The sequence below is a fragment of the Brachyhypopomus gauderio genome, chromosome 3, assembly GCF_052324685.1.
Source record: "Brachyhypopomus gauderio isolate BG-103 chromosome 3, BGAUD_0.2, whole genome shotgun sequence".
Taxonomy (NCBI): domain Eukaryota; kingdom Metazoa; phylum Chordata; class Actinopteri; order Gymnotiformes; family Hypopomidae; genus Brachyhypopomus; species Brachyhypopomus gauderio.
The window spans coordinates 35,458,045-35,471,570 of NC_135213.1; the positions used below are offsets into that span (position 1 = coordinate 35,458,045).

At 41.7% G+C, this 13,526-nt stretch overlaps 1 protein-coding gene across 2 annotated transcripts; it reads right to left on the reverse strand.

Annotated features, from left to right (window-relative positions):
- Positions 1–1,479: 1,479 nt before the first annotated feature.
- On the reverse strand, positions 1,480–11,800 carry tbx1 (T-box transcription factor 1). 2 transcript variants are annotated; one of them, XM_076997914.1, is made up of 8 exons: positions 11,181–11,800; positions 9,468–9,804; positions 6,422–6,523; positions 5,854–6,025; positions 5,022–5,177; positions 3,913–3,980; positions 3,523–3,623; positions 1,480–2,638 (listed from the first exon to the last, which is right to left on the reverse strand). In XM_076997914.1, the coding sequence occupies exons 1-8, from the start codon at positions 11,356–11,358 to the stop codon at positions 2,259–2,261; spliced, it is 1,494 nt and encodes a 497-aa protein (XP_076854029.1). In that variant the 5' UTR covers positions 11,359–11,800; the 3' UTR covers positions 1,480–2,258. The 2 variants fall into 2 exon arrangements, with proteins under 2 accessions (XP_076854029.1, XP_076854028.1); XM_076997913.1 differs by having other exon boundaries at positions 1,480–2,641; positions 11,181–11,799.
- Between the last annotated feature and the right edge of the window lie 1,726 nt (positions 11,801–13,526).

Genomic DNA, 13,526 nt, shown 5'->3' on the forward strand with positions numbered 1-13,526 from the left:
GCGCGGCCCCGGACTCCGTGTCCACCTGTTCGTGTAGTAGAACCACGGATCTCCGCTACCACCGCCTCACTTCAAGGGAGACGCAGCAAAGGGACAAACACAGCTGTGTCCCAACGGAAGAGTGGCGTGTCCCGGTGTCCTCGCCTTCCTGACGGGCCGACCTCATTACCACACCGCCAGGGACGGACGCACGCGACGGGAGCCTCAATTCTCCAGACTGTCTTTCCTGCTGGGGTGGAACAGACAGGAACCCCGAGATAACGGGACACGCCAGACACCAACGGCCGTGTTGTTGATTTATTCAGGAAACATTCACATTTCCAAGCATGTATTTTTTAACTATTAAATCATAAACATAACGTGGATGATCATTTTGTTTGCGTGTTTTTGCTCGTTTACCTGGTTGAAACGTTCAGTGTTCATTATTATCCTACATCACGTGGTTTGTTTTGCGTATGAAATTAGTCCAGCTCAAAATGACACGAGCAATTAGTTGTGGCTAAAGCTGGTGGAAACGTTGTTTAACCTTTGATACCTTAGAAAGTCGTTAGCTGCCAGAGGTCAAACGGTGTGAGCACCGTTTCCCGCCACTTTGATCGCGTGGAAAAAAAGCAGAGAGAGGAAAGCAACCCTGAAGCACACCATTGTTAGCGCTAAAGGCTTTGGTGCATTTCAAAACCTAATTCTATCTTTACATTTTTTTAATTGCCTTAATTATTAAAAAATGGTTTAGTTCTTTTGTTCACTATACTGAAACATTTGGTTTATAATTTTGCTGCATTTCACGAATCAATCATCCGAAATTTTTTGATTATTCGAGTTATTCAATTTCACTGAACTAAATCATCAAAATCTTGACTTTTTTGCTCTTTACATTAATTTATTGTTGATGAAATCTTAATATACCAAATTCAAGGTGTGCATTGTTTAGCCGATGGGACTTGGTAGAATGTGGGTCAAATATGTAAACACACATGCGCTGGCCTGTTTCAGGCAGGTGGACTGGCATTTTTCTTTGATGCCTTTACAAGTATGAATCATGTAAAATTGTCAGACCACTGTTTTCCCAACTAATCTGTGAATAACCTCACTAAAAACCACTCTAGATTTTCTGATCAGATTAATCAGTGGATCTCCCCCCATCCCCTTTCTCTCTGTCTGCACCTCTCTCTCTCTCTTGCTCTCTCTCTCACTCTGTCTGTCTTTGTGTGTTAGAAAGCTGATATAGTCTGTTTAACTAAAAAGACTATTATTTTGTACATTGGGTGTGCACAACAGTTCCAGACTAACAAGAATGAAACCCTGATTATATATTTAGGTTCCACTACTTCCTTTCCAAATGAAACATATATTAATCACCCTTGTACACGTACACACACACACAGCAACAGAGGTTTCTCCTCCTGGTTCATGCCCTAGGGTGATATTAGATAACACTCTTGGGAAATTTTGACAAGGACTGAAAAAGATAATGGAAAATGATGTTGAAAGTAAAATATTTAATGCTTATTTTACAGGTTGAACTAGGGTCATTCTGTCCACATTTATTTTGAATTACTGAAAGTCAGTGCCATGGTACAATCTTCTCGGAGCTGTTTAAAATGGCCTCCTATCTCCAACAGCGTATAGCTCTCAATCAGGACAAAAATAAACAAAAGTATATTTAAAATGGATTTCAGCACCTTCTGATCAGCACAACATGCAAATGTCCAGTCTACCTATAAGCTTGATGGAGGTTAAGGTTAGATAACTTATGGCTTTTTAAAAGCAAAAAAGAAAAAAAAAGTGCAAGAGAAATGTTTTCAGTTCCAGTTCGCAGTTCTGCTGTTAGGAAGGTGTTTCCTTCGTATTGTGCCGGCCTCCAGGCTGGAGTGTCCCTGGGTCCTGGGGTGTCCCTTTCTGAGGGGTCCAGCGGGTCACAGAGCATGGCAGACTCCAGGACGTCGTCCACGTCCCCTCCACGCTCTCTCTCGTAAGCACATTTGTTCCGTTTTATAAATATTCCTCTTCCTCGATTTGCGGCCATTTCAAAACCTGATACATCGTGGAAGCCTTGTTGTTGAAGTATGTTGTTGTCGTTTGTGGGTGTGTATGGGTGTGGGTGGGTGTGTGTGAGAGAGAATTAGTGTGTGTGTGTGTGTGTGTGTGTGTGTGTGTGTGTGTGTGTGTGTGTCTGGGGTTGGTTGAGTTTTTCCACTTTTGACTCCCAGAGAACTTCAGCTGGCGGACAGCCCTGAGTGGGGGTGTTGTGTCAGTCATTATCTGGGGCCATAATCATAATTAGTGGGTCCTGCACTTGATGAGTACATGTTTGCTGTGGGCGGGTTCATATGCGGGTGGTAACCATGACTCCTGATGCTAGGTAACGGGTACGGAGACGGCCTGCTCTTGGCTCCCAGGTAGTGTTCGTAGGTGGTGGGGTACTTGTACGGGTGATGATGGAGGGTCTCTGGCGGCTGGGGGTGCCCATCGATACGCAGTTCATGGGGAGGACTCCGGGGTCCAGCCGTGAGGGGCACAGCATGGAGACCCCCTGGCACAGGCAGGGCGGGACTGAGAACCCGTGACATCAGCTGGTGGGCGGGGTCTGCATGAATGGGTGTTCCGCTGGGATCCCGGTCATAGTCTCGTCTGCTGTCTTCTGTGACAAGTGACAACAGGTTAGTATAAAATGTATTCTCACTGTAATGTTGTGGTTTGAATGTGGTACTATGATCACAAATCTTAAAAAGAAAAAAGGATACTGATGTCAGCAGATATTAATGATGATGTTTTCAAATGTTTGTGTGTATGGATAGTTCTTCATAACGGCTAACGTCAAGTGTGTAAAAGCTCGAATTCATCACTGCGCATGTCAGTTACCGACCCAGAGTTCAGAATAGCTACAGTAACAGAGGAAGAGTCCTCGTGAGCGGCCTTGGCCAGCCCACACTCCCCGCCGATGGAGATGTTTGTCTATAACTGGGTTCACTGATTGTGAAATGAAGTGTGGCGTGTGTGATGGGCATCTTGTGCTTCAGGCCTCTTCTGCCAAACAGCCTGATTCACTCGGGGAATCATTCCACACAACACACAGGGAAGAATCGGCGGATGCCGCGTTTCGGTCTTTGCACCGAATGTCCTCGGGGCGTGCAGCTGTTTGAACCTCTGACTATGCTCAGCTGGAGATGGAAGTGTCTGGCCCTTTGGAATGTGTTTTTCAAAAATTAAATGCTACCTGCAGGCCACGTGGTCTGTGGCCAAATCGCAAAAATAACTATTTGCACTATAAACAGCCAAAGCATATACTCTCACGTGTGACGACTGCTAGTTTATAGTCACGTGTGATACAATGCAAAAACGATGTGAATGCCGTGGAAAGACATTGGAACGCTCATTCTAAATCACATTAGAGTATTCCAGACTGTTTTTTACAAACTTAAAAAGTATATATATGATTTTCCTGCCTTGAATTAGAACAACCATTGACCCAGTTGAGGAAGACTATAAAGACAGCACACAACAGGGACTGAGGGTGTGTACCTTTCTCAGTGCCATTCTGTTGTGGAGGGGAAGACATCGGATTCCTGGTCCGAGCAAAAGCGCTTATTATTGGCAGAGAGCCTGGTCTGTGATTCCTTGGCCTAGAACGGAGACAGAAGGGTCAGCACATGCAAACGCGGATCGCGTGCATACTATTGTCACAACGGAGATGGAAACACACGTTTCTAATTTAAACGGACATGCAAAAACATTCTTAAGTAGTTTTGAACAGTGTGATCTGTCCGCATGGACTTAATAGGCTTATTAAGTGGTGTTTTTTTCTTAATATGTTGAGAAATATATTTGTCACGTTAGTGCTATAATAGGCTGTGAACTTTAGAAAGAAGATATTAACTGTTGTGTGTGACTATAGCCAAGAGTGCCACTCACCAGTCCTCTGGGTCACAGTCTCTAAATCCCTTCGCAAATGGATTACTGGCTATTTTTAACTGTGTTATCTGAAAAATCAAACAAACAGATGCAGCTTTTAATTGTAATGTGTATTACTATTACAGCCAGGATCAATACGGCCTCATTGTAACAAAACATATCTTAATTATATATTCATATATATTCATCGTTTTCTAGCCAATGGGCTATATATGTTATATGCTGTATTTTTTAAAAGCTACTTAAAGACATTAGACGTAGCATATTTTAGTTATTAGAGCAGTATGGCCAGAAATATTTTGCAAAGGCAAAAATAAATAATTGGCAAACATTTGCAGAACGACTCTTCCGTGTTTATGGGTTTAGAATGTCCTCGCGCACAACGTACGACCGAAGACCTGTGCGCGTGATGTTCCGGAATGAGTTGAAAAACAAATGTAAACGCTCGCGATGAGGGTTGAAGAGCGCGAGGTCAAACTGATAGAAGACAGAGCAGGAAAGAGGGGGGGGGGCGGGGGGGGGGGCAACAAGACAGCTGCGTTCGAGCATCACAGATATCCTGTGACAGTCCTGAGAAGGAAAATGTCTCCTTCATTCATAGCATAACTATAAATCTCAGCGAGATGTCGGCTACTTTTTGATTTGTAAGATCGTTGACAAATATTGATTTAGTTCTGAAAATATAAACTGGAATTCTCTATATTATTAGATTATAACCTCAGTCATTTATTTTTTTTATTCTGGACCGCTCTGTTTTTGTCGGTATTTTCAAATGGCAAAATTCCTGTAGTACCTCCTGATAATTAATTCTCTCAGAACCTTTCGGGTCGAGGCTCCTGCAAAACGAGTCTGCATTAATTTCGAAGAAAGCCAATTCAAGAGCCACGATAAACACAGAAACTGTTTTCCTTGAAGCAGCACCGGGGTGAATACCTTTCTTAGTTCCAAGTTGTGGATTGAACTTTGATTATACAGAGCAAAACAAATAAACCGACATTTCAGTGTATTTACCTTCCACGTGAGACCGTTATTCCTTTAATGACCAACTCATAAAAGCCACAGTTGTAATACAAGTGTTATAAATGTGTTATAACATGCATGTTACTCACTCTGTGGTTCTGATAGGCTGTGACCGCCGTGAACCGGGTCTCTTCGAAAACAAAAGTCTTATAATTTTCCTCCGCGTATTTCTCGCTGTCCTTCCGTGGGTCCACGTAGACCACGTGGAATCGGGGCTGGTATCTGTGCATGGAGTTCAGAATGATCTGCGAGAAAACGAGGCGTCAAGTGTGAGGTACAAGAAGAAAATCTCCAGCGTTTACAACAGGGTTCAGAAAGCGCTCACTTCCATAAAAAATAAACGTACAGGTCCGTTTTTAGAAGAAAATACAAAATCCGTAAACCACGTAAAACACAATTAAATAATTTATTTTTATTTTTATTATTATTTATTTTGATACACTCACACTCACTCCAAGTGGAACAATATTTTGCCAATAATTACGCAGCGGTCTGACACAATGATTACAAAATGAATGTTTTTACCAATTCAGTATTTCCTACGTTTAAAATATTCACGATCCACGAAACTAAAAAAATATTATTTGATGTCTGGAATTGTTTTTAATTACAACTAGACTAAAACCCACAATAATCGCACATTTACTTATGACGTTTTAATATATGTATTCGTTCGTTTGTTCAGACACGTTTGACTAATATTTTATATGCACTTGCCAGTTTCTTCAAGATAATATCACTTTGTTTAAATATTTTCTCGTGTCCGACGTCTGATCTTGTTTTGTAATGAAAGTGAAAGAGGAACGAAGTCTTTGTGTCATTTGAGACCACGTATTATGAAGTGTGCATTAATAATTTAAAACAGCAACAAGGTGTTCTTGGATCAAAACCGCGCCGTAACTCCAAACGTGGCCTACTCACGTGTCCATTGTCGTCCAGTAGGTTGTTGGTGAGTTTTAATTTATCGAAGGACACTATTTGTTTCATCCACTGGGCCCCTTTGGCGGGAGAGTCGGGGTGGTAGTGTACTCTACCGGGGGTGGCGGGGTCCGCCTTACCGGCGACCAGCCACGAGGAGCTGTGAAAGGCATACCTTCATACAGGACACACGGAGACACGCAGTCAGCTTTAACACTCAATTACGCAGCCTGGTGTACTCAGGACTATCGCTTTAACAGCAAGGTTGTGAAATAAATGCGAATGTCCCTTCAAATTCCATATTTTTAAAATGTATATGTTCTTTAATACTGTGTTGTCAATTCCTATTTTTAAAAATACGCCCTTTCTGTGAATTTTAACTTGTAGGCCAGTCAGATAACACCAAACCTGAAAGCAGTCTTTCCTTGGTCTGAGATTATTAGGTCATATAATGGTATTCAAAGCATATTGATGGTGTGTTTATTATAATACGTGGTGAGATGAACGCGTTACAAGCTCTGGTGCTTTGAGGTGAAACTCGCTCTCGATGTTGGTATGTAGGCTAACTCACCTATATCGCTTATCGTCAACCGGTAGGAAGTCCATTAGTAACATGTAGTCCGCCATGGGGTCCATTCCGAATATTTTGACTTGGAACGTAGGAAACATTCGCCTGAATCGCAGAGTAAATAATGACTTTGTTAGTTGTTTGCACGAATGCATAATGTAACTTTTATAATGGACAATAATAACAATAGTAACAACAAATAATAATAATAATAATAATAATGCTGATAATAACAAAATAATAAAAACAACAACAATAATAGTAATAATCATAATAGTAATGATAATAGTAATAATAATCATTTATTTTTCTCGTTGGTGAACACTTTGTTCACATTTTACAAATTACAAAAGTATATCCAAATATGGATATATATATTTTACACTGAATTATTTAATGTCATGGATACATACATGTATATTAATTTACGTAGACCTATAGCCCAAAATTGTTTAGCAAAAATTATTGGGGCTGTATGAAGTGAATTTGTTTGTGTGAACAATAATGTTTTAAAATATTAATTTAATTTAATATTATTTTGCACCATTCAAAACTGAAGCCCAGTAACATGAAAACTAGAACTCTTTATTCGGTCCTGCTGCTGAATTATTATTGGTTGTGTCGCTATTACTCATTTTTGTTTCACCCATTTTCGCTAAAATTGACAGTTTTTGGATGACTGGCTTTAATTGGCTTTAATTGATGTTTGTTGATTTCCAGTGTAGAGATAGTTTCTATAACTAGAAATGAATCCCCGTGCACGTTTCTGAACCATTTTTGCATTTAAATAGTAGAACATGTCGACACTCAGTGAATATACACGCTGAAGAAAGTGTGCAGTGCATTATGAAACACATTCGCCGTGTCCTGCCCTGTGAAGAAACTCTAAAGCCTTGAGCAGCCTGTGTGCCGTGAGCTGCTCGCCAGCGAAAGTGATCTTGGAACCGTCGTTCAATTAACGTCAGTGTCTCTGAAGCAGAAGTTGTGGCTAGCTGAGGCTAAAGCAGCTTTGAAAGCGTTTTCTTTAGGATCCGGTGTTGTGGAAGACTTCAGAGTGACAGATAGTCCTGCACAACCACAATATTGAACACCAACGGGGAACTGGGCCTAATTCTGCTAAACCCTCATCCAATACGGCTTTCTCCAATCTGACAGTCACTTCATGCATGGAACATATACATTTTCCATGCAATGCTAATAACCAAACCAATAATCATAACGTCAGTATCGGTTCTGTCTTGTAAAATTGTTTTGTGCGTGTGAACGTTGAACATAAATTAATTGATAAATGTTTTCTATATGGTCATGCACAATAGTTGGGAAACCGTGCATTCCACGAAAAACACGTTCACTCGCTAATAATTTAGGATTATATGTGAAAGAGGCGGAGACTCCCGTCGTCCTTGATTTATAATCTGTGTGTGTTCAGTGGACGTTACAGATTTAAAAACACACCAGGAGTCCCGAGCGTTGCAACTAAAACTGAACTCACGTGTTCACACACACACAATGAATCACTGCGTCTCACAAGGGCCTGATGACTCGTCGCTGTTTCTCTCGTACGCAGTATTCCCAGATATATTACCTACTCTGCGGTTTAATGACACAATCCAAACAGCGTTTGAAAACACCAAACGGCCAAAGAAACTTCTTCACGCAGCATAGAGTGATTACACTATATACGCATAAGCATACAAAAAAGAGAAAACGCACGTTGATCCATTCTTAATGTCAGTATCCCAACTAACATTTAATAAAATAATGGACAGTGTGTAAGAATATTGTTAAAAACGCACTGTAAGCCACCATATTGCCTACCATTCTGAAAATATCAATAACACCGAGGTAGACTGAACAAGTCACACTGCTGGAATGAGAATTATCTGTTTGGACAATCAGACGTCTCGTCAACAATAGAAGTGGAAACACTATGTGTGTTGTCTGAGCCCAGTACAAGAAGCAGGCCTGCTAAGCTATTTTCCATTTTAACTCACGTAGGCTCTGAATGACCATGATATTAATGTTTTTGCTGTTTGTAAAAGGCGCCTGAGGTTCACTCATAAATTAAAAGTCGGTCAATGTAAGGTTCTTTTGAAGCGTGACAACCTTTGGCTGTAGGTGACGTTTTATTGAGATCAGAGAAAATATTTTCCTCTATGAATTAAATTACAAATATCTTAAAACAACAATTCCTCGGTCAGTAACCTGTTTCACAAGACTGCATTTTGTAAGTGATCTTGAGGATAAAGAAACCGAACACATTCCTTTACAGAAAGCTGAGCCAACATATCAGAATCTGGACTATACAAAGAGAAGAGAGACATCAAGAAAAATTATTTTGGGTAAAAAAAAAAAGTATTTTGCATTATTAACAATAACACGTCGTTATTAGAAATGCAGCGTTGTGCAATGGATGTTTGATCTGGCTTGTGAATGGGGTGCATTTAAAAGTGTTGGAATAACAGACTAAATTGGATGCAGTCTCGCTGTTTGTTATTTGTGATAAATCCTTAGTTGGTGGCTCGCAGCTTTATAATAGGCGAACTCTATCTAAATGCTATCAGCTTATCCTCACTTATCGCAGGGTAAATACACAGGAGCCAAATGTTAGCACTCCATTATAGGCGCTCGTACATTCTCTTAGCTCATGCACTGGTGGCAAATAACGCTAAATAATAATAATAATAATAATAATAATAATAATAATAATAATAATAATAATAAATCAGACCAGTGTATCTGAGTAAAAGATTGGTTACTTTATGGCGATAAAGGCATTTCCGAGTTTGCGAAATCCAATCTTCAGCAGTTCAGAAGTATTTATCGATTACATTCCATCTCTTCATAACAACAGATATTAAATCATTTAAAGGCCTTGTGCGTACTTTACACGACATGTAGTGCACCAGCTACATACACAACATTCTCCAATATTACATCTAAATAAATAAAGTTAAATCTAAAATACCAGTAAAACACAAATATTTTAGATGAGTGATCCTGAATCCAAAGAACCGAGCAAAATACACCAAAACCCGAGAAAGCTCACCTTCCAGCCTTGGTGACGATCATTTCGGTTCCGAGCTGGTTGAACTCGTCCCAGAGAGCCTTCATCTCCAGCTGCACGTTAATGTTCGCCACTTTGGGGTTCTTCTTCACCAGCGACTTGTTCGGCGTGGAGCTGGATGAAGACGTGGAGCAGCTGGACGGGCCGGTGTCTCCGTGCGGAGCCTGTGCGGGGTTGGAGCCCGGGTAGGTGTAGCCGTGCTGGGCCGCCGGGCAGGGCTCAAAGTGCGTGTCATGCTGGCTGTAGGGGTCTCCGGGAGAAGGAGACAGATGGTAACTCCCGGGAGCGCTCAGGCTGTTCAGGCTGCTGGTGGTGAAGGCTGCAACATCGCAAAAGTGGGACAGCTGCGTCAGCCACGGGCTGGAGATCGCTGAAATCATCCCCAAAAACTGGATTTACCGCTTCGGGTCGCGCTCGGAAGGTTTCAAAAGCAAACGAGAAATAATGTTTTAAAAATCAAACAAGTGTGACAGTGATAAGACATTAAATAACATCACGCTGTCCACGTTTGGGTGAATATTCTTAAAATGATCTCCGAGTCGTGTATGTAAACTTGTTCCTGTGTCCCGTGAGCGAATTCCAACTGGCCGAGCCGGGTAGTTCTGTCCTACGTTAGCACACACCAACTATATGAAATACCGCCGATACCACCGGAAAAAAAACGACTTTAAAGTCATCCAGGTCTCCCTGAAGTTGAAAACGTCCTTTTAGTCGGCGTGAAGTCGCGAGACGCAACAGGAGAGCACGCGACGCGCAGCCTCGGTGCTCGTGCTCGCGCTCTGAAAGTGTTGCACGCGGCCTCTGCACTGCAGTGCTGCTGTATGCTAATGTGAAATCCAGACTCGTCTCTTATCTGCCGCGTAGGGCCTCCCCTTCACGATAAAACCGGTTCTTATTTCTATTTAGATAAGGAACTGCAGGTAATGTGCCTTTCCTCGCCTTGGGACGACACTGATTGACAGAGAAGTGCGCCCCGTTTTAATAGGCTTTCCGGCACCCATTAACTCGTGGATAAGGGTATCGCCCACACCGTTCTTTTCTAACAATAGATCGGTTAGCTGGCACGAAGGAGGGTAAACCTTTTCACACAGTAAACAAACTGCCACGCTGCGCCGACAAACGGTTAACACCGCGTGCACGTCGACAAACTTCTTCTCCTCCGGCTTGCTTTTGTTTTTTAACGAAGAGGTCGGAGAACTCCAAGATCCACCGGCGCGATGTTATTTTCTTTTATCAACGTTTTGCGGTCAATCCAGTTCACACTTGTAGTCCACATACCTCGCAGACAGCTTCTCTCCACCGGGTGCGAATTACTGCCCTGCACAATTTCAGTCACAGTGCGATCGGGACTAACATTTTTTACGTCAATTTAGCAGTTTCTGTTCTCGGCCGTCGGCAACATTTCTTACAACTGCGTAGTCGACTGTTTAAAACTACAATCTGCAATGTAATTTACAGTGCATTTATTTTTATTTTTTACAAAGTTATAGTTCCGAATAGTAGATGGTTTAATGTTTGGTCTGACTTTAGCGCTGAGCACGCAGCAGTTTTTTTGCATTTTCGTTCCTAAGTCTAAAGCACGCGCGCGAAGGTGGCGTGCGGTAGGAAACGTCTCGCGCGCGGTACGCGACAGTGATGTCTCTGGCAAGTTACACAAACCAAATCACAAGGTTATTGTCAAGAGCGTGGCCGTACCTTCCATTTCCCTCGTGACTGTGCTGTAGTGCATTTTAAAGGGGGTTTGCGCGGCGTGCTTGTCCGGGCCAGTGCCGTGTTTGTCAAACGTTGCGTTTCCTGCTAGCTCCGCTGCTGAAATCAGAGAGGCAATACTGAACGCGTTTGCCTTTGGAGAAAGAGGACTGTAGTCGTCCATAGGCAAGAAGTCTAGTTTGGGAACGTCGTTTTCCCCCCCACTTCTCTTCCGCGCTAGTCCACAGAACAACAGCAGTCCAGACAGTCAGAGGTTTACGGTACAGAAGTTCCACTATCGCTCTTCACTTTCGTTGGTGATGGGCCTTTTGGCGATGGAGCGAACTGCAGTGTTTTGAAAACAAGCTATTCCCACGGAATTTAGCAAGACATTGTCTGCTTTACCTCTACTTTTATGCTCCAATTAAAAGATGTGCCCCAACACGCTCTGCTGTATTAAAACATCGCTCATACAGGGGAAAAAAGTAGTTTCTTTCTTTAAAAGCGCGCTCCCCCCATTCTGTGGTGCCCGGGTGATGTCATTAGAACTCGCTGCAGTGCCTCGAGGAGAAACTACTGCGAGGAGAATGTCAAAAGTGAGCGAGCTCCACGCCTCCCGTGCACAGCTCAAAAAAGCGTGCACGGTTTTCACGGGATGTTTTATGTGAATTGGAGCTTGTCAATCACTGTACGTTTGAATTCACTCAGAGGGGAAAAAAAATCTAAACGTCACTAGGAATGTCTGTCTACAAGATGATACAATTGTGCTGTTTAGAATAGACTAGAATAGGTTATACCCTCCCCCCCCCAAAAAAAAACATATAACATTACCTTCTGTATGCATTGTGTTTTAATTATTGTGTTAAATCGCCAAACCTTTCCTGTTTAAGAGTGTAAACAAAAATTTATAGTTACATCAGTATGCCAGCAACAACCAAGTTTCTTCTCTTGTTAATTTTATTTTTTACATTTATTCTGTTTTAATTAATTTTCCCGTCGGTCACTGTAGGGAAATGTGATCTCGCGGACTGGACAGACCAGCTTGGGTTTCCGAACAGCGTGGTAAAATAAACATCATCTTTAAACGATAGAGCCACTATTACACACAACACTCTCTCATGAACATCTTTTGGGGAAAGGGCCCTAAAAGATATTTTCACTTGTGTTACAATTGCATGCAAATATTTGACAATGGTATTTAGAACAACGAGAAACAAATATTTTATCTGTGATTGAGGCCGTTGTCGGCCGAGTCCGCGCAAAGCAGACAGACTTCACCAAGTGCACTTGAAACTTTAGGAGAGGTGCGCTTGGCTTACGCACTTGACCTTTTGTGTCCCGTATACAGTATCTATCCGGTCATCAGCTTATCGGAGTTCATAATTAATGAATGCCAGCAAAAGTTATGTTTTGTTGAGCTGCTGCGATAGCAACCGGATTGCATCTCATTTGCACACGAGCGATTGAGTAACACGCACGAGCGGGAGGGCTGTTTTCCTTTCAGCTTAACACGGTTTGTTCTTAACACGGTTGATGTTTATCAGGGTGCTATAAGTTGTAAATAAACTACCCGTGGTGATATGCTCTTTTAAATAGAAAGAGTCACTTATACCTATTTAGATTATTGTAAAAGTCTTCAGATACAGTTAGAGCACTATTACTGTATATTATTACTGATAACTTGACACCGAATACCGTTCAGAACCGAGTGTAGAACGGCCTATACGTCTTTTTTGGTAGTGTCATCTTAACATTTAATTCCTTTTTTAGGCAAATTTGTCTGCATAGGAAAATCCTGGCGTAAAAAAACTTTGTTTGTTTGTTTGTTTGTTTTTATCAGAAATTTGTTTTATGTTTACGATCTTGGGCAAGATCAGATGTCCTACTTCAAAACATGCCCACGTTTCTCTTTATCTGATGCTGTTAGTGATACAGGTTCACTTAATCATTGCCAAGTCGGAAGTGGCCTTTTGTAAATAGTCAGGTGATAACAGACAAAATTCAGAGCCCGATTTTTAAAAAAAAAAGCAAACGGCAAGAGCTCTACGTTCTGCAGTTGCGCAATTTGAATATCAAGAAATTTATTGCTCAGACGTCGGAAAAATAATTAAAATGACAGAAGCCTATTTTAAGTGTCAAGTACATTGTAACCACGCCAGAAAACAAATGCATTAATGTTACTGGATTATGAAGGTTTGTTTCGTAACACTTTTACGTTCCAGAGTCCCAACGAGCCGGTGCTGTTACTTCACGGAGCCCCGTGTACGTGCGGAACTCCGTCATCCGGTTTAGCGCGTTAAAACATTTAGGACTTTTTTTCTTCTAGTTTGTTTACACCTTCCAGAACCTTTG